We start from the raw sequence: 27,065 nt of genomic DNA on the forward strand, positions 1-27,065 counted from the left end.
TTTGGGAGGTGATTAGGTCATGAGGGTGGAGCCTTCATGAATGGGATTAGTGCCCTTATAGAAGACACCCCAGAGAACAAGCTTGTCCCTTCCACCCTGTGAGGACACGGTAGGAAGGTGGCCATCTGCAACCCACAAGAGGGTCCTTAGCAGAACCTGACCATACTGGCCCCCTGGTCTTGGACTTTCAGCCTCGAGAACTGTGAGAAATAAATTTCTGTTGTTTATTAGCCACCTAGTCTAGTATTCTGTTACAATAGCCTGAACAGCCTCAGACACCCACTCTATCCTTCTTCCACTACACTCATTCCTCTGGACACCTTACGTGATTATCTGTGTATGTTCCATCTCCCAGTTAACATTCATAAAGTGCTCAGAACAGTGCCTGGTACATAATAAGCCTCAAAATATATTTGGTAGCTTAAAAACAACCAACCAGCGAAGGTATTTTGACTCCAAATCCAGCATTCTCTCTCTACACCATGTTATGTAGAGCTGTATAGTTTCCAAATGACTAACATATTCATGATTTTATTTTATCTTTCTATCATTTTTCTATCTTTCCCTGTGAAATGACCAAGAAATAATGATATAGTAATTTTTTTGGCTGTGCTGCACGGCATGCAGGATCCTAGTTCCCCTACCAGGGAAACTGTGCCCCCTGCAACGGAAGCACAGGGTCTTAACCACTGGACCACCAGGGAAGTCCTCAAGAAATAATTATTGTCCCCATTTTACAGAGGAGAAAACTGAGGCTAGGCACAATGGCTCAAGTCCACACAAAAGCTTGGTTGAAATAACCTGACTTCAAATCAATGATTCTGTCCATGATTCCACAGGTAACTCTCTCCCCTAGATCTAGCCTGAACCAGGAAAAAAAATAAAATAAAATCAGAGACTGGCAGAGATTCTCAGAAGCCCTAAAAACATCAGTCTCTCCCATTTTCAGGATTTGGAAATCCACTTAATTTTTTCCAATCATGGGCTGTCATTGTATACAAAACAAATGTTGCTGAGACTTTAAGGGCAAGGAAATCTCCCACAGATTCAAGAGTGATGGATCCAAGGCTGCAAATGTCTGGGGAGCTCCCTGTTGACCAAAGCCCTCTCCTCCCCAAAAGCAGCTGTTATGGGCCCAGAACTGTGCCAGGTGCGTGGCATAGGGAGAATGCAGTGAGTTCTTCCCAAAGGTCCTCTCTTTGGTCCAGATTGGAGGGTGGAGACAGAATCTTCCTGGGGCTAAGCTTGTCAGCTGCCTGCTTTCAGATGCCCTGGGTAGGCGTGAGAATTGGATTTTGTTTTAAGTGACCACAATGCTAACCAGGCAACTTGAGTCCCAGAAGTCACTGAGGGGAGAAGATGTGGAGGTACAAATAGGATGAATGAGTTTTTCTGTTTGTTCCCTCACTTGTTTATTCATTGCATCCTCATTCATTGTGCCCTTAACCTACAATGGTGATCCTAGAATCCTATGTCTTTATTCACTTTATTATTTAAATAAGAGATTTAAACCAACACCCTTGCAATTCTTCCTGATCCAGTAATAACCACCATTTATTAAGCATCTACTACGAGCAGGCATAGCACATGCATAACCCTTCAAGGTAAGCATTATTATCCCCACATACAGATGAGACCTTGGAAGCTCTGAGAGGTCAGGTGACAGGCCCAAGGTCACACAGCTAAGAAAAGAAGGTCAGGATTCAAACCCAGGTGGGCCTGACGCCAAAGCTCAGGCTGTGGTTGAAATTTTAAAATTTGAATACTTGAGTCATTAAAAAGAATGCCTGTAACATACATCTAAGATGCAAGGTGTAATAATAAAATGACTGCCTGTGGCTCCACAACTCTATGCAGAAATAGATCATTCCCAGCATCGTCCAGGTGCCTTGTGTGTCTGGCCCCTATTGCATCCCTCTGCTTACCCCCACTCCGACCTCCAATCAAGGTAACCACTGTCTAAATTTGGGGTCCATTATTCCGTTGTTTGCATGCCTTTTGTTGCTTTATGTTGTTTTACCACATGCATTTGTGATAAATAAGTACGAAGATAAATCCTTTAGTTTTGAACTTTACATAAATGGTTTACAGTATGTCTTCTATGGCTTGCTATCTTCTATAAGCGTCTAAGATTCACCCAGTTGATATATGTGCTTTATTTATTTCCACTGCTGTGAAATTCCATTGTTTGAATATACCACATTTTATTTATCCAATTTCCTGTAGGATATCTAGGTCATTTCTAGTTTCTTTCTTTCTTTAAAAATTCTTTTGCTATTACAAACAATACTAAAAAGAAAATTCTTTTTTTTAAATTGAAATATAGTTGGAACTTCCCTGGTGGTCCAGTGGTTAAGAATCCGCCTTCCAATGCAGGGGACGTGGGTTCGATCCCTGGTTGGAGAACTAAGATCCCCCATGCCGTGGGGCAGCTAAGCCCGCACACCGCAACTACTGAGCCCAGGTTCTCTGGAGCCTGCGTGCCACAACTGGAGAGCCTGCACACTGCAACTACTGAGCCTGCGTGCCACAACTAGAGAGAAGCCTGTGCGCCACAGCTAGAGAGAAGACTGCACTCCACAACGAAAGATCCCACGTGCTGCAACTAAGACCCGATGCAGACAAAAACAAAATGAATAAATAAATATTAAAAAAAATAAATTGACGTATAATTGATTTACAATATTGTGTTAGTTTCAGGTGTACAGCAAAGTGATTTGGTTATATATGTGTATGTATATATCTATATCTATCTATCTATCTATATATTATTCTTTTCCATTATAGGTTATTACAAGATATTGAATGTAGTTCTCTGTGCTATACAGTAAACCCTTGTTGTTTATTTTATATATAGTGATATGTATCTGTTAATCCCATATTCTTTTTTTTTTTTTTTTTAGGCGTCCATAATTATGGCCTTTTTTTTTTTTTTTTTTTTTTTTTTTTTGCGGTACGCGGGCCTCTCACTGTTGTGGCCTCTCCCGTTGTGGAGCACAGGCTCCGGACGCGCAGGCTCAGCGGCCATGGCTCACGGGCCCAGCCGCTCCGCGGCATGTGGGATCCTTCCGGACCAGGGCACGAACCCGCGTCCCCTGCATCGGCAGGCGGACTCTCAACCACTGCGCCACCAGGGAAGCCCCCATATTCTTAATTTATCCCTCCCCCTCCCCTTCCCTCTTTGGTAACCATAAGTTTGTTTTCTATGTCTGTGAGTCTGTTTCTGTTTTGTAATTAAGTTCTCTTGTACTATTTTTTAGATTCCACATACAAGTGATATCGTATAGTATTTGTTTTTCTCTGTCTGACTTACTTCACTTAGTATGATAATCTCTAGTCCATCCATGTTGCTGCAGTTGGCATTATTTCACTCTTTTTTTAATGGCTGAGTAATATTCCATTGTATATATATACCACATCTTCTTTATCCATTCATCTGTTGATGGACACTTAGGTTGCTTCCATGTCTTGGCTATTGTAAATAGTGCTGTTATGAACTTTGGGGTGCATGTATCTTTTCCAATTATGTTTTTTACAGGATATATGCCCAGGAGTGGGATTGCTGGATCATATGGTAACTCTATTTCTAGTTTTTTAAGGATCCTCCGTACTGTTCTCCATAACGGCTGCACCAATTTAAATTCCCACCAACAATGTAAGAGGGTTCCTTTTTCTCCACACCCTCTCCAGCATTTATTATTTGTAGACTTCTTAATCATGGTCATTCTGACTGGAGTGAGGTGATACCTCATTGTAGTTTTGATTTGCATTTCTCTGATAATTAGTGATGTTGAGGATATTTTATGTGCCTGTTGGCCATATGTTATGTTATGTCCTCTTTGGAGAAATGTCCATTTAGGTCTTCTGCCCATTTTGTGATTGGGTCATTTGTTTTTTTGATATTGAGCTGTATGAACTGTTTGTATATTTTGGAAATTAAGCCCTGTTGTCTCTTCATTTGCAAATATTTTCTCCCATTCCGTAGGTTGCCTTTTCATTTTGTTTATGGTTTCCTTTGTTGTGCAAAAGCTTATAAGTTTGATTAGGTCCCATTTGTTTAGTTTTGCTTTTATGTCTTTTGCCTTGGGAGACTGACCTAAGAAAATATTGCTATGATTTACGTCAGAGAATGTTTGCCTATGTTCTCTCCTGGGAGCTTTATAGTGTCATGTCTTATATTTAAGTCTTTAAGCCATTTTGAGTTTATTTTTGTGTATGGTGTGAGGGAGTTTTGTAACTTCATTGATTTACATGTGGCTGTCCATCTTTCCCAGCACCACTTGCTGAAGAGACTGTCTTTTCTCCATTGTATATTCTTGCCTCCTTTGTCAAAGATTAGTTGACCATAGGAGTGTGGGTTTATTTCCAGGCTCCCTATTCTGTTCCATTGATCTATATGTGTTTTTGTGCCAATACCACGCTGTTTTGATTATTGTAACTTTGTAGTATTGTCTGAAGTCTGGGAGGGTTATGCCTCCAGCTTTGTTCTTTTTCCTCAGGATTGCTTTGGCAATTCTGGGTCTTTTGTGGTTCCATATAAGTTTGAGAATTATTTGTTCTAGTTCTGGGGAAATTGTCATGGATACTTCGATAGGGATCACATTAAATCTGTAGATTGCTTTGGGTAGTATAGTCATTTAAACTATATTAATTCTTCCAACCCAAGAGCATGGGATACGCTCTTCCCATTTCACTGAATCTTTGTTGATTTCCTTTATCAATGTTTTATATATAGTTCTCAGCATATAAGTCTTTCACCTCCTTGGTTAGACTTATTCCTAGGAATTTTTTTTTTATGCAATTTTAAACAGTATCTTTTTTTTTTTTTTTTTAACTTTCTTTTTCTGATATTTCATTGCTGGTGTAAAGAAATGCCACAGATTTCTGTATATTAATCTTATATCCTGCTACCTTGCTGAATTCATTTATCAGTTTTAATAGTTTTTTGTGTGGAGTCTTTAGGGTTTTCTATATAGAGTATCATGTCATCTGCATATAATGAAAATTTTACCTCTTCCTTCTGATTTGGATATCTTTTATTTCTTTTTTTTGTCTGATTGCTGTGGCTAGGACTTCGAATATTGTGTTGAATAGAAGTGGTGAGGGTGAGCAACATTATCTTGTTCCAGAATTTAGCAGGAAGGCTTTCAGCTTTTTACTGTTTAGTATTATGTTGACTGTGGGAGAAAATTCTTGATCATGACCTCTGGTGCACCAGCAAGGGTTGTGCATGTGCAGGGTGGAATTGCAGGTTTGGAGGGCCTGTATGTGGTGCCTTACTCAATATATCCAAAAAAAATTGTTGTACCAGTTTACTTTGGAGCCTATAAGCTAGAGTAGTGTCTTTCCAGGGGTCAGTGCTGGGTTTAGGAAAGGGGGTTCCAGGGTGTTGACAAACTGGTAAGCCCTGAGATTAACCTTGGGAAATTCCTACCTCTAAGTGTGGTAATTCACAAAGGAGTGCACAGACTTGATAGTTTATCTCCAGAACTGAGCTTCTGATGTTGGAAATGATCGCTCAGTTACTAGTTAACATCCCAGGAGACAGGATCCTCCGATAGGACACACGAGAACCAAGAGAACTTGAGATGATCTCACCACATCCCAGGGGACTTGGCATCTTGGCCAGAGCATGTAAGCTTGGAGCATTTCTTAGTCGTGTACCCTCTGGTGGCAGAATCCAAGTTTGTCAGCCTTGGATTCAAGGCCATAGGATGGACTGACTGGAGGCAGCTAGGTCCTGGTTGGAGTTTTGCTTCTTTCCCTGCTTGTACTTTTTTCCACCAATATTAATTTTCCTTCTTTTAAATTATTGATTATGTAATAATTCAAAGAGTTCAAAGTTCAAAGTACAAAATTATACAAGGAAGAGTCTTGCTCTCACTCTTGACTCCCACTTGCCCAGTCCCCCTCTGAAAGGGAATTGCTTTTATCCATTTTCCATGCATCCTTCCAGAGTTTTCTTTATGTACAAGCAAAGATGAACATAAAATCTTATTTAAGCCTCCTGTTATGGAAGAGATAGCATATTATTCCCATGATTCTGCCATTGCCTTTTCACATAACAATGAATCTCAGCTATCTATTCCATGTCATTACATAGAACATTTTATTGTTATTAAAAAAAATACCTATGCAGTATTCTATTCTATTCCACAGTATTTATTTATCATCCACTATGCACCAGTCTCTATGCTGAGTGCTGGGGTTAAAATGATTAATCAAAACAGGCCCACTTCAACAGAAGTTAATTTAAAAAAAAAACAAGCCCTGCCCTCAGGGACACTACAGTCTAAGGGCAAACAGACAAACAATTATGATAAAATACTGCAGGAGCTCTTCCTTCCAAAAATATTTCTCCAGTCCCAACCCTTGTCAGGCATTGCTCTGGGCATGAGGCAGACGGTGGTGAATAAAACCAATGAAAATCCCTGCCCCTAGTGGAGCTACTGTTCTGGCACTGTGATAAGGGGGGCTGGGGGGGCACATGGTGGGGTCCCTAACCTGGTCTTGGTATCAGGGAATCCTTACTGAAGGAAATGATGCTTTAGCTGGTAACTAACAGCTAAGGAGGAATTGGCCTGGTGAAGGACTAGAGAGGGGCCAGAGTTCCCAACAGAGGTCCCCTGCCAGGCGGGGCGCGGAGGTGAGAGGCATCCCTGGGGACTGAGAGAAAGTCCTCCCTTTGCAGCATCGAGAGAGACTGTGGCCAGAGCTGAGCCCTGACAAGCAGGCAGTGGCTGGCGGTGGTGGGCCCTTGTAGGTCACAAGAGGAACTTGTCCTGTGGAGGCCACTGCGATGGCTGCCATGTGGAGTGGTTAGGGAAGGGACAAGAGGGCAGGCAGGGGGCTCAAGGGGAGGGAAGTGTGGTCTAGGCAAGGCTTGTGATCGGCTGGACCCATTGGAGCAGAGGATGAGGGGAGAAGGAAATGAATTTAAGACAAGGACGAGGAGGTGTTGACAGGACATGGCGGGATGTGAGTGGCGGGAGAGGAAGCCTCAGTCTCCTCATCTGAAAAATGAGGCCAATGCCCTCCTCCGTGGACTGTTGTGGAGGACTCACTGGTATGAGGAGGGCTCTTGGCAGTGTTTCTGTCCCCTCACTGCCAGCACCCCTTCACCTGGTTTTTTGTTTGCTCCCCTCCAAGCCTATGAGCTTAGTTACAATTTTTCTGTACTTCAGCAAGGGAAAACTACTGTCTGATCTTCTAAGCCCTTGCTCCCCCCACGCCCCCAACAGGCATGCACAGAGTGTCCTGGTACAGGCCGCTGCCCTCTACTGGAACTAAACTTCCGGCCTTGCCAGCACACACTGCAGAGGGAGCCTCCAGGTGCGCACGCAGCAGGGCTGGCCTCACGCAGGTCCACTGTCGCAGCTGTGTCTGCTGTGCGCGGCAACTAGTTTTGGTGTTGTTGCCAGCGTGGCTGCTTTGAGGCTGCCGTTGGACTGTGCGCTCCTGGGAACAAGACCCCATTGTGGGCACCTGCCACGGGCCTGACTGCGGCATCTGCCTGTGGCTGTGGATGCAGTGGGAGCCTCTGCTGAGCAAAGAGCAAATGCAGAAACAGCATTTCCCCAAATCCCCTTGGGCACTATGGCGCCCAGTAGGGCCCGGCCAGGTTTATTTGGCGAGAAGATCTGGGTTTGTTTTTCTCCAAGCCGCATGGGCGTGTGCTGCCCAGAGCCCTGGCCTGGATTCTCTTGCTTATTCACTAGCAGCCTGGAGCTGCCCCTCGGAGGAGGGCTGTAGTGGGTAGAGGAGCAGCCTGGTTGGAGCAGTCTTGTTAATCTAGGTCCTCTTCTCTGAAAGAATGCTGAGGACAGGGCCCTGGGACAGGCTGCCCCGCCCCCCCGCCCCCGCCAGGCTCTAGTGGGCTCCCTTTGGCCGGGAGTTGCAGCCCCACATCCTGCCTCTTTCTGCGAATACCTGCCCCTACTGGCTGGGAACCGAGGGTCAGTCTCAGACTCAGGAGTGGGGGAGGGGTGTGGAGCGGCCCACAGTGTTTTGGCTCAGTTCCATTTGCCCTGGAGATTGGTCACTAGCATGTCCCCTAGTCTTGATAGGAGGGATGCTGTGGGCCTCAGGTCCCCACTCTCCACCCCCCATGTGAACATTCAGTCCTGGCTCCTGACTCTGGGGAAGATTCAAAATGCGTGGTTTGGGGCTGGTGTTGAATCTCCACGTGGCTTTTGCAAAGACAGAACCTTTTATCTCCAAGCGGCCCAGGTGGGCCTGGCCAGGGCTCTGTCATTCCGGAGGGCACTGAAAACATAGTGCTTACTCAGGCGCAGTTTCCTGGGTGTGTGCCCCCTGCGCTCAGAAGGACCCCACGCTTGGTTTAATGATCCAGTGTCACCGTCTCGGAACTCCTCATGATTTTTGGCCAAGGGGTGGGGCATTTTCATTTTGGGCCCTGCCAATTACATCACTGTTCCTATTATACTCTTTGTTGTCTCTGTCTTCCCTTTTATTATCTTTTGAATTTTGAACTATGGGGATATTGAAAAAAAAAACTTTAAAAACTAAATACCACAAAAGATTAAAACGAAGAAAGACACACTTGTTATTTGTTGTGCACGTTTAGAATGGTTCCTACGTCCATTGCAGCGCACGGGCTGCTGCATACACGCCCACGCACCACACGTCCAATCCACAGTCCGACAGACTCCTAGGAGAGCCTGTGTGATGTGCAGGGTGCCACCCCCATGAAGGACACAGAGACAAAAGTGTGCTCCAGGCCACCTGCTCCTATGTCAGGTCCATGCCTCTGCCCAGGACAAGCAATTCTTCCTTCATAGCTGGGTGGGGAGAAGGGGTTCCCCAGACTTTCTTACTGACTCCCACCTCATATCTTCAGTGTCAGATGACACTTGGAAGTCATAGGCTAACATCCCCAGCTCTGCTGGGAGCTCAGGGAAGAATACTTCTGTGTAGACAGGAGACTTCTGTGGTGGGCATGGATGTGGTCATGGGAGACCCTGCGGGGTCATCTTGCCTATTCCCTTCAGGTTGGGCTCTATCTGTGTTGTTTATCGCCAGAAGAAAAAGAAGATTACGGCTGTAGAGATTGCAGGGACAGAGACTCCGTGAGCTTCCCAGGCCCCTCTTCTAGTATTTGTCACTGATGCAGATTTCTTGCCTGAATCACTGATGCTGCAGTTTTTGCTCGTCTCTCTGTAGGCTTAAGAAACTGGGATTTTCCTGCGCCACAAATCTCGAAGGGTTGAAAATGCCCAGAGCCCGAGAAGAAGCTTTGAGCATCTACACAGGAAAACTGCAGCTCTTCATGGGCCCGTGGAGCTTCCGCTTTCTGCTCTGCTGGAAGGAAAGGATCACTGCTGCCCTCTGTTGGCCAGTTGACAGACACTCAAGGAGTCATCCAGAGGGCGGGGTCCCCTTTGCTTTTCTCTGGGACAGCAGCTTTGAGTCCTCAGGTAAATTCATCTTTTCACTGTTCCTGGAACGCAAGTTTGTCCTCGACCTGGGGCCTTGGCCCTTGCTGCAACCTCTCCTCAGAATGTTCTTTGTCGAGTTCAGGTGGCAGCCCCTTTCTCATTCTCTAGCCTTTGAGTCAATGTCGCCTCCCCAGGGAAGCCTTCATGGACTACTTTGTCTGAAACAGCACCCAGCCCCACCCCCTGTCCCTCTCTATCCCATTACCGTGTTTCACTTTGTTCGAGCACTTACCTGCTGTTTGAAAATACCTGTTTACATTCTGTGTTTACTGCCTCTCTCCCTCGCCAGAATGTCGGATCCAGGAGAGCAAGGTTGGTTACATTTGTCACTGGACCTCAATGCATCATACATAGTAGATACTCAGAAATACTTGTTGAAAGAATAGTAAATGTATCGCAACAAGAGCAACTGAGATTCAAGCAGAGGTTCTGGTCTTCAAAACCACACTGACGTGGGCAGGGCACATGCAACTCCCATTTGACAGATGAATAAGTTGAAGCTCAAAGAGAGTTATGGGAGTTGCCTGAGCACCAGCAGGGAGAAATGCACCAGTCCCCGGTGGGTTTTTCCTGCGCTCCCTCAGTCCTGCATTCTGGAGGGGACAAACAGGGGGTGTCCCAGGCCTGAACAGCTGCTGCCAGGGGTTGAGGTAGACCCTCACTCCCTGGCCCCGGTTACGAGGGAGCCTGAGCTGCACCCTTGTCCAAAGCTGTGCTGTGGCTCTTGGGGGTGGTGGTGGATGGGCTGAGGAAGGCCAGTCCATAGGAGAATATAACAGGACTCCAGAGAGAGCGGCCTGTCTGCAGAGATGTGCGTTCTAGAGCAGGGGTGTGGCTGGGAAGGGAGTGTGGCAAGAAAGCTGGAGTCCGCGAGGGAATCGTGACTCTTCTGGGGTTTGGCTGTGACATCCGGAGTTTCATCCAGGCTCAAGGGCCCAGCCCTGGCCTCTCTACACTCAGCCTGAGGCAGGGCCGCCCTCTGGTTCTGGGTCCAGTGCAGATGCGAGGGATTCAGGGCTCTGGCTGCAGAGCCTGGACTGCCATCTGAGCTTGGGTGGGCAGTGGGGCTGGTGGGGGCCCAGGATGACCAGGCCCTGCGCGTGCTCTGTCCCTGGGTGTGCAGAGTGGGAGTCTGGAAAGTCAGCAGCAACTGCTCTTGGACTGGTCTTCTGGTGAGAGCTTGATGGAGTCTGTGAGGTAATTCTCCAAGACGCTTCGATACTGGAGAAGGAAAAGAGGAGTCAGCGTTCGCATCCTGGCAGGCAGAGCTCCACCTGCCCTCTATTTCTTTTCTTTTTTTTTTTGCGGTATGCGGGCCTCTCACTGTTGTGGCCTCTCCCGTCGCAGAGCACAGGCTCCGGACGCACAGGCTCAGCGGCCATGGCTCACGGGCCCAGCCGCTCCGCGGCATGTGGGATCTTCCCGGACCAGGGCACGAACCCATGTCCCCTGCATCGGCAGGCGGACTCTCAACCACTGTGCCACCAGGGAAGCACTGCCCTCTATTTCTTAATGGCCGATGGTGGTCTGGCTTTCTGTTCCCCCACCTTGTGCAGTTGGGAAACTGAGGCCCGGTGGGGAGGAAGTCTTCCCCGCCCCCTCCTTCCTCACCTCCTCCTCCAGCTCCTTCCCAGGAGCCCAGAGCAGGTGGGCGGCTGCATTAGAGGCCCAGGTCTCCTGACCTCCAACCAGGTCCCGTAACTTGCCATTCTCCAGAGGGGACAACTGAGGTGATGTTTGCCCTCAGGCAGAGATGATGACGGCCCACTCCTCATTTCTGCAGGAAACCTCTCCCTGCAAACGTCCCCACACCCCAACCTTCTCTCACCGTGCCCACCTCTCAACCTCCCACCATCCTCTGAACTTCCCATGTCCAGGGATCCCTCCCTAAAATAGACTCAATGTTTCTACTGGGGCTTTTTGCTTCCTTGCCCACCCTCCCAAAGTCTCCTGTCCCAACGAGGTCCAGAGAAAGCCCCTTCTCAGTCTAACAAGCCTCTCCCCACCCAGCTGGCCACTCCTCACCTATGACCCACCCAGCTTGGTTCAAGGGTGAGGGCATCCTTCCTCAAGGAGATGGGTTCTACACACTGAAGGGTCTCTTCTTCGAGGGATCACATCTCTTTCCTTGGCCAAGCCTCCCCCCAGTCTCCGAGCTCCCAGCATTCATGTTCTCCCTGCAGCCGGTGGTGTGTGTGTGAGGGTTAGTGGGTAAGTGGACACGCTGGTGCGGACCTGAGCTGGACAGAGCCCCCTGTGGGGCTGTCTGTCTCAAGTGCCCCTCTGAGGGGACAATTTCCAGAAGAGCGGTTGTGCCTTCACTGATTTTTTTCTCCTCCGTGGCTCCTGGGCTCCGGCTATGGTGCCCAGCTGGCGAATGTCAACCAAACCCTTAGTGCCGGTGACTCCGGACCCCAGGAGGCTGTGTCAGACCTGCCTGCGGCACCCTCATGATGGTCACCCCCCAAGACACATGAGAAGGTCCCATGATGCCCCGTCACTCGCTGCTGCTGCCATACAGCAAGCAGTAGGTTAGCCTGACAGCACAGAGCTCAGGGCACCGGGCCTGGGACCCAGCCCTTCTTCCCACTGTTTGCTTGGCCTGACAGCACAGAGCTCAGGGCACCGGGCCTGGGACCCAGCCCTTCTTCCCACTGTTTGCTTCTTTTTTCTTTTCTTTTTCTTTTTTGCTGTATGCAGGCCTCTCACTATTGTGGCCTCTCCCGTTGCGGAGCACAGGCAAAGGACGCGCAGGCTCAGCGGTCGTGGCTCACGGGCCCAGCCGCTCCGCGGCACGTGGGATCTTCCCGGACCGGGCCATGAATCTGCATCCCCTGCATCGGCAGGTGGACTCTCAACCACTGCGCCACCAGGGAAGCCCTTTGCTTCTTGAAGAGCCCCCATTTCTCACCCGCTCCCTGGTAGGGTGTCCGGGCCAGCAGAGCACCAGCTACCCTTAGTCAGCCGGGATGATGGGCCTTGAGTAGCCCTCAGCAAATTCTTTGGAGCTATTAGAATTTTATTTGTTATATATATATATTTTTTTCATTAGGAAAGATTAGTGCTGGGGAGTCAGGGGCAGTGTCTCCTAATGAAAGCCTGTCCCTCTGGGGATGTCTCCACACCCCAGTTCCATCTTCCCCTCCGCTGGGGAGGATCCTAGCCCACTGCTGGCAGAGCCGGCCCAGCGCACCACAGGCCTTCCCCAGCCCCTCACCCTGAAAGAGCAGAGTCCTCCCCTGAGTTTCCTGAGGCTCCTTCCCCCAGGACTGCCCAGGTCTGCTGTGCGGGCTCGGGGCTGCACCGCCCGGGACACCATCCAGTCCTCCAGCTGGCCCCATCTGCAGGGCCCACTCACTCCACTGACACTCTGAGCCTCACAGGGAGAGATGAGGGGGAGCAGAGCATTGCTGTTTAAGTCCCTTTTTAAGCTGACTGATCCACTTCTCCCAGAAAGACAGGCTTTTGAAAAGATTCTCTTATTTTTTGTGTTTTCCTGGTCCCCCTCTCACCATAAACATCAAAGAGACCTTGCCTGGGATCAGGAACTCTCCTAGCTGGGTCTTTTGGACCCAGGGGGCAGGGCCTGTTGATTCATCACCCCTGAGTATGCCTCACCCTCACGTCCACAGAAGGCCCAGCTGGGATCATGAACAGAACCTGTGCCTTGTCCTCGAGGCCAGCCTTTGGGAGGGAGAGTCTAAGCTGAGGGCTTTCTGAGCTGCTTTGCACTTTATTCGAGGAACAAACAATGCTGCCTTTGAGGGTGTGAGAAACGCCCTCGTTCATTACACACCAGCAAAGCCTGAGGTCTTCATGCCAGCTCTCTTTACCCAATAAGAGTCACATCGTCCCCAGGTCCAAGTCAGCCCTGAGCTCTTCCCATTTATGACATCATTTCACTCGATAAGGGCATCATCTCCCTCCTCAGGTTTCCTGCAAACCTTCCAAGTCACTGGCAGTCCATTATTAGATTTCCTGTGTAATTCTTTTCTCCAGACCCCAGTCATCTTAGCAAGTATGTGCATGTCTAACTGTAAAGTAACACCATAGTGTCCTAATGCACATTTCAGTGGGGATGTGACTGTGGGAGTCTGCCCCTCCAAGCCCGGCCACCTCATAGCCCTGACTCTAGATCCTACATCCTGAGGACCTCATAAAAGTCCTATAATTTCACTAAGCTTACCTGCCTGTCAGCCTGCTTCCCTCCCGGATGTGGCAAGTTTGTCTTTCTCTAATTAATCCAAAAGGAACCGGCCTCCGTGCTGCAGTTCACGCCGGGCCCCAGCAGGGATGGTATTGCCAAGTTGGTAAGAGCAAAATCCCTTCATCCCAAATCCCCCAAAGCAGGTGGGTGTCCCTTCTTTGATTATGAGGGCATTCTTAGTCATATTTTGGAATAACTAAATACCCTAATCCTTGAAAGTGGCCAGATTGGGAAACTAAAGTAACTAGCTACCTTCTCTCCTTTCAAAATGTAAACCGAGTACCTCTTCTGACACTCTACCTGTAAGCTGCTCTTTCCATCCAGAGCTCACTGCAGAACTCAGACATTCCAAGGAACCTCAAGGAACCCCAAATGCCATGTGCTCCATTGCCTCCTCCTCGTGTGACACTTTTGCTTTCCCCTCTCTTTTCTATCTTGGTCTATAGCATCACTAATCAATCATCCCTCCGTTTGCCAAGCTAGAAACCTCGGTATCAATCTCAACAGCTCCTGATTCCTTCTCTCCTACATTTGATCATCATCAATCCCTGACGGTTCTCCCTCCAAAGTCTCTTTAATCTACCCCGTCCTTGCCGTCTTCATCCTCTCATGCCTGGACCTTTCTGAACCACCCATCAAGCACATCCTCCCTGCAGCATGAAACTTCCCTGCTGAAAGCCCTTAGCCATAGCTTTCATTTAAAAATAGCTACCTTTTATTTAATGCCTTCTCTGTGCTACCATATTATTTTATTTAGCCCTGGCAACAGCCCCACGAGGAAGATACTATTACTTGTACTTTAAAGGGAAGGAAGTGATGGCTTAGGGGAGGCTGTATGACTTGTCAGGGACACAGTGAGTAAGAGGTAGAGCCAGGAAATAAGCCAGACCCACCCGGCTTCAGAGCCCAGCTCTTCCCACCCCAGGCTGCGGCTCCCTCCTTATTCTAGCAGCACCTCTCACGTCTTCCTCTCCAAATACTCTGGGCTGGTGTGAATGAGCACATGACCTCCCTGGGAAGGAGGGGAGAGCTACTTGTAGGAAATGTCCTTGAAAACTCCTGTTTGATTTTAAAGTATAGATTTGGAAACTCCAGTTTCACCTTAAAAATCCGTGTGAGTTTTTACATTCAGTGCTCCAGTAATTATGTTTATTTTAGGGTGAAATGTTTCCCTTCCAGATTTCTGAATAATAGAGACATTGCTGGAAGATGCGCCCTGCTGGCCTCCAGGTCCGTACTGGGCCCCTGTGTGCCCTGGGAGTCTGGTAGCAGGTCTAGAGGTCATGGGCTTACAGCATGAAGTCCAAGGTCTGGCTGGGGCTCACCAGGCCTTCATGGTCTGGTGCTGTTGGCCTTGAGAGCCCCATCGCTCACCTCGGCCCAGCGGCCCCACTTCCCTCCATGCCACGGTTCTTCCTCTTACAGACGGAGCCCACAGTGGTCCCTCACGTGAGCCCTGTGGACTCACGCCTGGGCCTCTGCCACGCCCTTCTCTCCGCCCTTCTGCGGCTCTTGCTTGTGCTTTCAACGGCCTACGGTGTCCCCCACGCAAACTGCATATGACCTTTCAACCTCCAACTCACACATCACCTCTCTGGGCAGGCATCCTTGCCCGCCCTCGCCACCAGCACCTCTGAGTCACCTCGATGCCTTGGCCGTGTCCCCTCCCCGCCCCAGCCCATGGCACCTACCTCACTCCATGACAGTCTATCTGTTTTCTTTTGGAAATCTATATGTTCTGTCTTTTCCATTATGGCCTATTACAGGATATTGACTACAGTTCCCTGTGCCATACAATAGGACCTTGGTGTTTCTCCATTCTATATATACGAGTTTGCATCTGCTAGTCCCAAACTCCCAAACCTTCCCTCCCCTCCGCCCTCCCCCTTGGCAACCGCAAGCCTGTTCTCTCTGCATGACCTCCGGTTTTGGATGCCTTACTCCTTTACCTGACCATGGGGCCACTGAGGTCCACATCTCCAGCCCTAGCCTGACAACTCAAGAACGTTTATGGGATGGAATTATTTCCATCTTATGAGGAAATTGAGGCTCAGAGAAGTCATATGTCTTGCCCAGGGGTCCACTTGAAAGCATGAGGGCGGGATCAAACCCAGGTCAGTCTGACTGCGGGTATCACACCCGTGAACGCCAAACTTCTCATCGGTAAATTTCCCCCATCATTGTGAGGGACTGACACGGGGTCGCCAATCCATTCTTTTGCCAAGTAAGGACAATGGAAAAGAAAAACCAGCAGACAAACTACCATCCACTCACATCACTGTGTCATAAAAGTGACACAGCAGGAAGGACATAGTTTCAAGAATGAAGGACACTCCTTCTCCAGAAAGGACAGTTGCTAACTACACACAGACACTGGCTGTGGGCTGAGGGATCTTCCCCGTGACCGAGCACCTGGCGATCACTGCACTGTGTTTGTGGAGGATCAGTGATCACGTATCACGCTATGAGGTCAAACAGCATCCCTCACCTTCCAGGGGACGGCACGAGCAGGCACACCTGTATCCCCGACTGTGTGATAGAGCAGCACTTCTTGACCATGTGCTAGAGATAGACACCCCTCTTCTTCCTTTTAACATGACACAGTGAGGGCTGGGGGCCGGGAGGGGAAGCATGAATAATAACACACGGGGGCAACCTCCGAGATGCAGGCAACGGGGTGTAAGGGTGGCAAGCTCGAGCCCTCTCCCTGGACAGCTGCTAGGGGTGGCTGCTGGCCCTCTCCGTTGTGGACAACCCACAGGGCAGGGCCAGGCAGACCCGTGGCAGCAGGCCCTTCCACAGAGGGGAGCCCTCCGACTGCCCATCCTCATTCGCTCCTTTCCTCAATTCAGAATCACTGCCGTGATGAGCTTCTCCCCACTTCCAGGAAGCCCACCTTGATTGCATATGGCAGAATAATGAAACGTGCTGAGCCCCTCCCTGTGCAAATCTCTCACGGACCCTCTTCAGAGTTTCTGAACTCTATATCAGAATGGTATTAAAACCCTGCTAATACTTCCAGGTGACCTCCGATCTTCCTATTCTCTCTCCCCCTTCTCTCCCCTGCAGTGTGGGCTGTGTGTCCCTCCTCTGGGGCCCCATCACCAGTCCTTGCCCACCATACAGTGCCTGCACTGCAGCCACTCCTGTGCCGATCTGTCTCCCTTATGAGAGCAAGGGACCTCGGAGCCCTGGACGGGACCTGACACACGTGACATACTCAACACATGCTTGTTGAGAGACTGCACCAAGTGGTCTACATCTATCCATCATTTTGATTGGAGGATGTCAGCAACTCCCGCAGGCTTCCTTATTCCACTTGGACCAATACTTGGCACCTTGGGGCTTCTCTCCCATCAGTGAGGACTGAACTAGAGCATTACTTCTCAAACTCTTACTAAATTAGAGTCCCCAGGGGTGAGGTATCGAACTGTATTTTTTAGAAACTCCACAAATGGTAATCAGCCGGATTGAGGGACCACTGATGATGGATTCTAAGGAAGCTTTATGCCTCTGGAATTCTGTGGTTCCAGAATTGGAATACTGTTGAGCCCATTCAACAACTGATTAATTAAGATGATGAGCAGTCCTGTCCCACCCTCGTCCCTCCCAATATATACTTTTCTGGACGCTCCTGAGTTGCCCCATCCTAGGGGGCAGCTGGCAGCTGCCACTCACCCTTGACAGAGCCCGACTGGCCAGCATCTCGAAGGCTTGTACCACATTGATGTCATTCTTGGCACTGACTTCAAAATAGGGAATATCCTTCTCTTTACACCAGTCTTGGGCTACCTCCTGTGGCACCTGCATGAGGGGAAGAAATGATCACTGTTCCTGTGTCCCCATCTCCACCATCCCCACCATCATCACAGTCCCACCTTCCCCACCACCACTCTTATTTATTAAGAACCTTCCATGGGTCTGTAAGTTTACAGGTGTTATTATTATTTTTAAAATTAATTAGTTAATTAATTTATTTTTGGCTGTGTTGGGTCTTCGTTGCTGTGCGCAGGCTTTTCTCTAGTTGCAGCGAATGGGGGCTACTCTTCGTTGCGGTGTGTGGGCTTCTCACTGTGGTGGCTTCTCTCGTTGTGGAGGGCGGGCTCTAGGCACATGGGCTTCAGTAGTTGCGGCTCGCGGGCTCAGTAGTTGTGCATGGGCTTAGTTGCTCTGCAGCATGTGGGATCTTCTTTGACCAGGGCTCGAGCCCGTGTCCCCTGCATTGGCAGGCGGCTTCTTAACCACTGCGCCACCAGGGAAGCCCCACGTGTTATTTTTTAACATAAGCCAATGAAGTAGCTATTAGCTCCATTTTACACATGAGGAGTCCGAGGACTGGAGTGTGTGGGGCTGAGCAGGGTTTGAATACAGGCTTGGAAGAATTAGAGCCCTCTGAACTATGCCATCTTCTTAAGGCCTACACTAGGAGCTTCTTCCTGCCACTGACTCCTTCCTCAGTCCCTTCAAAGGGAGGTGGACATAACAGACACTAGCCAGGGAGGGAGGACTTCCTTCTCCTGAGCTGGCTGACCAGGCCCACGCTGCTGGGCAGAGACTCAGTCCCTGTTAACCCTTCTTCCCCAGGGTAGAGTCTTTGGAACAGTTGATAAGCTCCCACTCTGGGCCAGATACTAGGTTAGACATCTGATCATATTAACTCACTTAATCCTCTAACAACCTTGTGAAATGGGTCTTTTTAGCTTCACTTTATAGATAAGAACACTGAGCCTCAGAGAGGTTCAGCAGCTTGCCTCAGATCACACAGCTAAGGAAGGCAGAACTTGGATCCAGCCACAGCTCAGTGGTCCCATGGCATCTGCACTGCCCTCTTCAGGGCACTGCACAAGAATTCTGCTGGTCTGTCTCTCCCACAGGACTGCAGGTTTCTTGAACTCAGGGTCAGGACTTTTAGCTCTTGGCCTGGCACCATGAACCACTCAGTACAGGCTGAATGAATACGGCTCTACCCAAATGCAAACGCCAACCACAGTTTGAGGATGTTAGATTGGAGAATGCTCTGGCAGCCAGTGGGTTACTTCCAAAGACATTGGTTCCTGAGTTTAGTCTAATCAATTATTTTGGGGAAGAGGGAATGACTATATATTGATATTTGCTGTGCCTGATACTTTCTAACCATTATTTCACTTTAAGGGAGCCAAGGTTTTTCTCATGGAGAAAGAATCATTCTGCCACTTTCCTTGAACCCAGGGCAGCCAGGGGGAGATCTGAGACTGTTCCTTGTCACATTGTCTCCTGCAGGTTCTGGAAAGTCTAGCTTACTGGGATTCAAGGAACCATCACTGTCCCCTGTCTCTTTGGCCCTTGCTGTCCTGGCCTCAGGAGTGGCAGCAGGCCCCAGGGACTCATGGCTCTCTTTCACAAAGCCTCTGTTGTCCAGTGGCATTGCTCTGGTATTGTGAGGCTCGCTTCCTAAGACTGCAGGGTAGAAACTGGGGTAGCTAAGCAGCCTGCCCTTTGGGGAGCCCAGATGACACCTCTGGTCCCCCACGCTCAGTCTCCCTGGAGCTGCTGCACTTCAGCAGAGCAGGGAGAGAGTCCAGGCCATGGTCTTGGCCTCTGATCTCTAAGGTCCTCCTGCCTTTTGGGGCGAGGGGCCCCCGAACTGGCCACAGCTGCTCTGTTCTGTGGAGCATAGATGCCCTTGATCTGGTGAACAACCAGGAAGCCTAACAGATCGGGGAAAATCCTAAACTATGTGGATGAGGAATCAAGGATGGCCGAGTTGCTGATTATTATTGTCCTTACTAGTAACACACAAATAAATAATCATTAGAAATTAACATGTTATAATAATACCTTGATGGCATCTTTGGAATCCCAAAGGTTTTGCATCTTTTAAAGTTCTTTAAAAGACCTTAGGGTGGGCTTCCCTGGTGGTGCAGTGGTTAAGAATCCAACTGCCAATGCAGGGGACACGGGTTCGAGCCCTGGTCCAGGAAGATCCCACGTACTGTGGAGTAACTAAGCCTGTGCGCCACAACTACTAAAGCCAGTGTGCCTAGAGCCCGTGCTCCGCAACAAGAGAAGACATGGCAATGAGAAGCCCGTGCACCGCAACAAAGAGTAGCCCCCGCTCGCCACGACTAGAGAAAGGCCACACGCAGCAATGAAGAGCCAATGCAGCCAAAAATAAATTTAAAGAAAGAAAGAAAAGGAAAAAAAGTTTAAAAAAAAGACTTTAGGGCAAGGACTGGACTTACCCTTCTTATTGCTCCCCCTTCTTTATATCCTACTGCCACCAGCTAATGAGCATTTTTCTGGGCACATCGTTGGTGCTCAGGAGTTGCAGTAAAAATGGAAGTAAATTGCAATGAAGTCAAGTGTCTCTGCTTCTCCAAGAGGCAGGGAGATTCTTCATATGCCATGGCATGAGAAGCTGAAGCCCAGACTGGTGCCCAAGGTCACCCAGAGACAAAGCTAGGAAGACAAGCCCACACCTACAGCCCGATGATCTGTCTGTCCTTTCTCAACCACTGACAGTGACTGGGCCTGCCCAGAGTCCGGTTATGACAGACGTTTTCTCTCATTTCTCCCCGATCATTCTCTGTCTGGTTTTTATGGAGTGATTAAATACACACTCTAGAATATCAGTTGAGATTGTGCTGCAAATTAACATTCCTTTTATATCCCTCACCTCTCCCACTCAACCTCAGAATGTCGCCCTGGGAAGAAAATGACCCACACAGCACTTTTCCCTTCCAATTCTAGTTACAGCTTCATGATTTTTAAAATCATCTTGTCTTCCTTTATTTATAAAATAACAGCTATTTATAATTTAGGCTCTGACTGTGGAAATAAATTCAGGGTGTCAGCCGTGGGGACATGGGAAGTATGAAAATTTTGAAAGTGTTACTTCCATTGATTTTGTTTTGGCTGACAATACACTACTTTTTTTTTTTTTTTTTCGGTACGTGGGCCTCTCACTGTTGTGGCCTCTCCCGTTGCGGAGCACAGGCTCCAGATGCGCAGGCTCAGCGGCCATGGCTCTCGGGCCCAGCTGTTCCGCGGCATGTGGGATCTTCCCAGACCGGGGCTCGAACCCACGTCCCCTGCATCGGCAGGCGGACTCTCAACCACTGCGCCACCAGGGAAGCCCCTATTTATTATTTTTTCCTTTTTTCTTTTTTTTAACCTCTTTATTGGGGTATAATGCTTTACACTGGTGTGTTAGTTTCTGCTTTATAACAAAGTGAATCAGCTCTACATATACATATATCCCCATACTTCATATGCATTTAAAATGATCAATTGTGTGTGTTAAGATTAGTGTACCGATACATCTTAAACCAATCAAAAATAACAAAGAAAACATAATCCCAGTGTTATGAATCAGCAGTAAGTTAGAAACTGCCTGAGTGTAGAGCAAAGAATTCACGTCCTAGTGAATAAATTCCTTGCAGCATAGATGCTAGCAGAACTGTTCTTTCCAATAAACTAATTTTTTTTCACTTTTACCTTGTGTAGAAGGTGTAGGGGTTTTAAGAAAAATCTAAGTCAGTAATTTCTTTAAAATTATCCTGGTGAGGTATTGATTGATTGATTGTGGTAAAATATACATAAACATAAAATTTACCATTTTAACTATATTTAAGTGTACAGTTCAGTGGCATTAGTACATTCACATCTTTGTGTAACCATCACCACTGCTCATTTCCACAGCTTTTTCATCATCCCACATCTAGCATATATGTTTTAAATATTCATTTTCGTTTTGTTAAGTAGGAAGAGCTTCCCGATCTTCCCAGCCCACACCTTGGAGATACTAAATTAAGGAGGGTAACAGTCACTTCCATGTATTAAGATTGCCACGTGCTTTGTAGGCATCATTGCCTATAATCCTCAAACAACCTCATGAAATCTGAGTCTGGTCTCTATTTCACAAAGAAGCTGGAACTGGCCAAGGACACACACGGATTTGAGCATGAATTTGAGCCCAGAGAAGGTGCCCCTTCCGGTGGCCCTCAGCTCTTATCCACTCAACCCTGTGCAAGCGGGGAGCGTCTCCAGCCTGGATCTCCAAGCCCAGGGTGTGCCTCTCAGCGACTGGCGGTGTCCCCTGCTGGGTCTGTGCCGTTTGAGGGCAGCCGCTTCCCAGCCTCACCTCTAGCTCCACGATCCTGGGTCTCTGGACTGAAGTCCCTCTGCTCTCCCCACTTCCAGTTCCTCCTCTCCACTTCCCTGTGCTCATTTCATGGCTGCGAGCACTTCCTTACCTCTGTTCCTCCTGCCTCCCTTCAAGCCCTTCCCTTGTCACCCTCTCCAGTGCGGGTTATTTCCACACCCTACTCAGTACAGACCCCAGAGACCTGGATGGGCTTGCCTGGGTCTTTGCTGCTTCTTTCAAACTTTTATTCTTCCTCTCTCTGCAGAACAAAGCTCATCCCCCTCCGCTGGGTTTGGACCCCCTCTACCCCTCTGAGTCGTCACCTATGCCTCCCATCCTGCCAGGTACCCCCTGGTTCACTGAACACTTGCGATCTCGTGAAGCTTCCTCTGCATGCAGCCCCCAACGCTCACGAGAGCCTCATACTTCCTTCCCCTGTAGCCGTCTTCACCTTCTCTCCACTCAGCCTCTCCTTCCCAGGCCCAGACCCAGGGCCTCCATTGTCTGGTCTCCTTTCCCCTCCCTCCTTCTGCCCTGTTCCTCAACCTCTGACAGCCTCCTGGTTCTTCAGCCTCTTCTTGTCTCTCCTCTTTCCTCCATGGGTTCTCAGTGAGTCCCCTTGCAGCTCTGTTCTTCAGCTACTCTTGTCTGGAAAGACCTTCCATCAGGTCCCTGGCTTTTACCCCATGTACCACTGTTGAAGAAAAACACAACATAGACTCCACTTCAAACTCCTGGCCTCCCGAGCCCTTGGTGTCACCCATCAGCTCTGGTCTTTGTCCCTGACTAACCCCTTCACCCGTTGCTCTGCCCATCAGCTCTCGTCTTTGTCCCTCACTGGCCCCTTCACCCGTTGCTCTGCCCATCAGCTCTGGTCTTTGTCCCTGACTAGCCCCTTCACCCGTTGCTCTGTCCATCAGCTCTGGTCTTTGTCCCTGACTAGCCCCTTCACCCGTTGCTCTGTCCATCAGCTCTGGTCTTTGTCCCTGACTAGCCCCTTCACCCGTTGCTCTGCCCATCAGTTCTGGTCTTTGTCCCTGACTAGCCCCTTCACCCGTTGCTCTGCCCATCAGTTCTGGTCTTTGTCCCTGACTAGCCCCTTCACCCGTTGCTCTGCCCATCAGCTCTGGTCTTTGTCCCTGACTAGCCCCTTCACCCGTTGCTCTGCCCATCAGCTCTGGTCTTTGTCCCTGACTAGCCCCTTCACCCGTTGCTCTGCCCATCAGCTCTGGTCTTTGTCCCTGACTAGCCCCTTCACCCGTTGCTCTGCCCATCAGTTCTGGTCTTTGTCCCTGACTAGCCCCTTCACCCGTTGCTCTGCCCATCAGTTCTGGTCTTTGTCCCTGACTAGCCCCTTCACCCGTTGCTCTGCCCATCAGCTCTGGTCTTTGTCCCTGACTAGCCCCTTCACCCGTTGCTCTGCAGAGTGACTGGCACAGCTTCACCATGATTCTTGAGACTCCTCCTGGGCTCCCTTCTCAACAGAAGATGGTGCCTCTTATTTCACTGAGGAAACGTCGGGCTCTCAGTCTTGAACTCCCTCGACTGCCCACCCCACGACTTGCAGGTATATGAAGCAAGATGTGAAATGGAAGCTTTGGCAGAGACACTACAGTGTGATCGATGCCAGGTATCAAGTTGGCTGGGAGACAGACCACCCCTGGGACCGTGCACATTTCCAAAGGTTCATGGCCAAGAATCTGCTAGATGACTCTAACACCCCGGCATGGAATAAAAGGATTGAAAAGGAGGTTAGAAAGGATTTTTTTTGGGGGGCAGAGAGTTGTGTTGGGGGGACACCCCTCCCAAGAGGGAGACCATGTAAGGCCTCACCTCTGGCCAAAAGAGGGCTTCAAGGAGGCCACTTGGAAAGGTTAACATATGACCCCTGGAGCTTGGTGGCTACAGTGGATTGGTATCTGATTGCATCTGAGGGATTTAAGGCAAAAGGCAACAGGGCAGAGAGAGGACAGACTGCACTGAGAACGAATTACCCTTGGCCCTACAATGGAGCCAGAATGCATGGGTGTGCCTTATGAAAGAGAGGCGGGCTCCACAGAGAGCTAGCCAGCCTGGAGCTGTTGTAAACCCCATCAGGAAGAGTGTCTGCAGGAGGAGGGGACCCCATGGAGTGGAGGATGGCTCTTAAGCTCCTACATTAGGAGCTGAGGAAGAATATGCAAGACCCTTGTCAGGGGAGGTACAATTAAATGCTCCCAGTGGAGGCTTCTTAGGACCCAAAGGAGTAATCCACCAAGAGACAGCTTGAAATACCTGTTGGGCCTGGAGAGCACAAACTATCTTAAGACAGTACCAGTCAAATAAGGGTGTTTTCGCTTCTCCTGACCTCTTATCCCTCTTTTTGCTTCATTCCTGATGGGGTCTGAAACCAAAATTATCCTGAGAAGGGGAGGAAGTGTGGACACATAAAGTTGGCAATGAGATGCCCCTCCTAGACCACAGTGTTCTCACTTGCAGCTGGCCCCAGTGGGAAGAAGAGAGACCCCTTGGCTGTGAATGAACTTAGGACTTTGATTCTTATTTGAGATTGGATATTTGTAATTAGAGAATTGACACTAAATTTGCAACCTGAAGTTCCCATAGAATTGATGACTTCTAGATTTCTATTTCCAGCACAGACTTCTCCTTTGACATTTCATTCTTATGTGTTCTAAAGCCTACTGGTCATTCCCAATTAGTTGTTCTCCAAGCTCCTCCAACTCAGCGTGTCAGAACCAAACTCATCTCTCTCTCTGAACAAGAGGCTCTTCTTTATGGTGGTAATAGTTTAGTTGGAAGCACCACCATCCATTCATCCACCCATCCACCCATCATTCCAAATGATGCCTCAGTTCTCCTATCACTTTTCTCCATTTGAACACTTGTGAAAATGTGGTTCAAATATGAACCCCATTTATTTTCTCTATTTGAAACACTAAGACAACTTGTTCAGACGCTCTTTTTGGTGTCCTTTGGGCTTTGTTTGGCACAAGAGCATCTTTTATAAATTGTCTACTTTTATTCTTTTCTCATTAGTAGGCAACGATGAACAGAGCTCTACTCAATGCCATTGCAGTGGTGAACACCTACATAAGTGTGGTCACCGCAGCCATGGAGCAAGCACATCATTTGTCAAGTGGCTGGCCAGGTGATATAGAATATGCTTAAGCTAATAAGAAATAAATACTGTATTACTACTTTCCCAGAAAATTTGTAGTTTCAAGAATGCATAACTGCAGACCCCCTATCTGACCCTGGGTAGAAATACTGTTCTACAGGTTAATTCAAATCCCACCTGCCTACTTCTGATGCCTTCATTCTTCCATTCCCTGTCTCTAGACAAAATTGCCTTCGGCTCTCGGCTCACATCATTCTGTTTCTTACATTTGTTCTTGCTGTTTCTTCAGCCTGGAACCCACTTCCTTATAGGAAGCCCTTTCTATACTCTGGGCTTAAGTAGATAGATGGCCTTTCACTATGGTCCCCAAATATCCAAGGTGTATCTCTATGATTGCTTATGATTTATCTTATTGTATCATAAGTGTCTTTAAATTATCTGCATCCATTACTAGACTGTGAAATTCTTAAGGTAAGGACTCTGCCTGATTCAACTCTGTATGTGTGGGACTTAACTCAGTGCCTGGCATATAGCCAGTCCTCACATGTTTGGTAAATGAATGAATGAATGAGTCAGCGGTACCTGCCGGTCTGCCAGATCGATCTTGTTCCCCAGCACCACCATGGGGTAGGACTGCTCCATTGGAATGGTTTTGGCCAGAACATCATCCCTCCAGGTTTCCAGGGCTTCAAAGGTCTCCAGGTCAGTGACATCAAAAGCCAGGATGCAGCCATCAGAGCCTTTGTAGAAGGTAGACACCATGGAGCGGAATCGCTCCTGTCCTCCTGTGTCCCAGATCTGGAGGGGAAGAACAGAGGCTCCATGGGGCTGTGATGAGTGGCTGAAGGTATGCCCAACCAGGTCACATCATGTCAAAGCTTCCTTTTCTGGGTAGGGGGCAGATAGCCCTGGCACAGGTGCACGAGGTCCTTTCACACATGGGCATCACACACCCTGTCACCCATGTACACTACAGAATCTCTGCAGTAATATTTAACATCCCAAGAGTACTTTCACATTTGAGTCCTCATTTTCCACCTGGGGCGTCAGGACAGTCATTGTTCTTCCACCTGATAGATTTGGACCTTGGGAGTGACTTGCCCAAGTCCACTTGGCAAGTTTTCCAGGGAACCTGAGCCTTAGGGTGGGGCCTCTTAATTCTGGATTAATGCTCTTCCTTCTAGATCAGGGATCAGTAAATTTTTCCGTAAAGGGACATATAGTAAATAACGTAGGCTTTGCAGACTATACACCGTCTGTTGCCACTACTCAATTCTGCTGTTGCACTGTGAAAGCAACCAAAGAGACCGTGAGTAAACAAACGGGCAGGGCTGTGTTCCAATAAAACTTTATTTTCAAAAGCAGATGGCGGACAAGATTTGGCCCATGAATTAAAGTTTTCTGATCTATGCTCTAGACTCTTCTAGCTCCTGGTGCACATTGCTGTGTGAGTGGCCGTCCAGGGAATGTGGGGTGATATTCAGGTGTGTATATTGAAGAGGGAATGAGAGGGCAGCTCACCTGTAGCTTCAAAGTTGTGTCATCCAGTATGATAATCTTGGAGAGGATGCTAGCTCCCAGTGTGGTCTGATAGTCCTCATAAAATGTCTTGTGCACGAATCGGTGGAGGAGGGAAGTCTTTCCAACACTAAGGAAAAAACCCAGACACATGTGGACACACACACACACACACACACACACACACATATCCATACCTTTCTCAACATCTTACCATGACCCTCTCACCACTGTCTCTCTCTGAGATTTTGAATTTCTAACATTTGCAGTTTGAGTAGCTTGCTAATACTAGGGAATGGACACAAGAAGCAGGGACCAAAGTGAGCAGAGAAGTTTGCAGAGAGCTGAGTGCCTCACAGCAAAAGGTTCAGGTCTTTCCTGAATGTGGCAGGAGGTAGGAGGGCAGAGAGATGCTAAATGGCTTGCCTAATTCACACACCTAGTTACTGCAGAGTTAAGTGCAGAGCTGCGGTCAGAAACCAGGTAGCCTGACTCCCAGTCTCTTTCTCCCATCTCAGTTCCCTTCCCTGGGGTGGAATGCCCTCCCTGGTGCCACTCTGAATCAGAAAGGGACCCATGCAAGGTGGGAGCACATACAGGACGTCTCACTGTTCTTGGGTAGGGTCTTCTTCCCAACCC

At 48.6% G+C, this 27,065-nt stretch overlaps 1 protein-coding gene across 5 annotated transcripts in view; it reads right to left on the reverse strand.

Annotated features, from left to right (window-relative positions):
- RAB7B (RAB7B, member RAS oncogene family) overlaps positions 1–27,065 on the reverse strand; it is a 39,719-nt gene that overhangs the window by 4,086 nt on the left and 8,568 nt on the right. For 4 of the 5 annotated variants that reach the window (XM_033410574.2, XM_033410572.2, XM_033410573.2 and 1 more), the window contains 3 exons: positions 26,430–26,556; positions 25,491–25,706; positions 17,344–17,469 (listed from right to left, as the gene is read on the reverse strand). In XM_033410574.2, the coding sequence (XP_033266465.1) occupies positions 17,344–17,469; positions 25,491–25,706; positions 26,430–26,556 (469 nt within the window). Of the gene's footprint in view, positions 1–8,542; positions 10,680–17,343; positions 17,470–25,490; positions 25,707–26,429; positions 26,557–27,065 lie in introns of those variants that run through there. The other variant, XM_004282435.4, reaches the window with a different exon arrangement.

The sequence above is a fragment of the Orcinus orca genome, chromosome 1 (assembly GCF_937001465.1).
Source record: "Orcinus orca chromosome 1, mOrcOrc1.1, whole genome shotgun sequence".
Lineage (NCBI taxonomy): Eukaryota > Metazoa > Chordata > Mammalia > Artiodactyla > Delphinidae > Orcinus > Orcinus orca.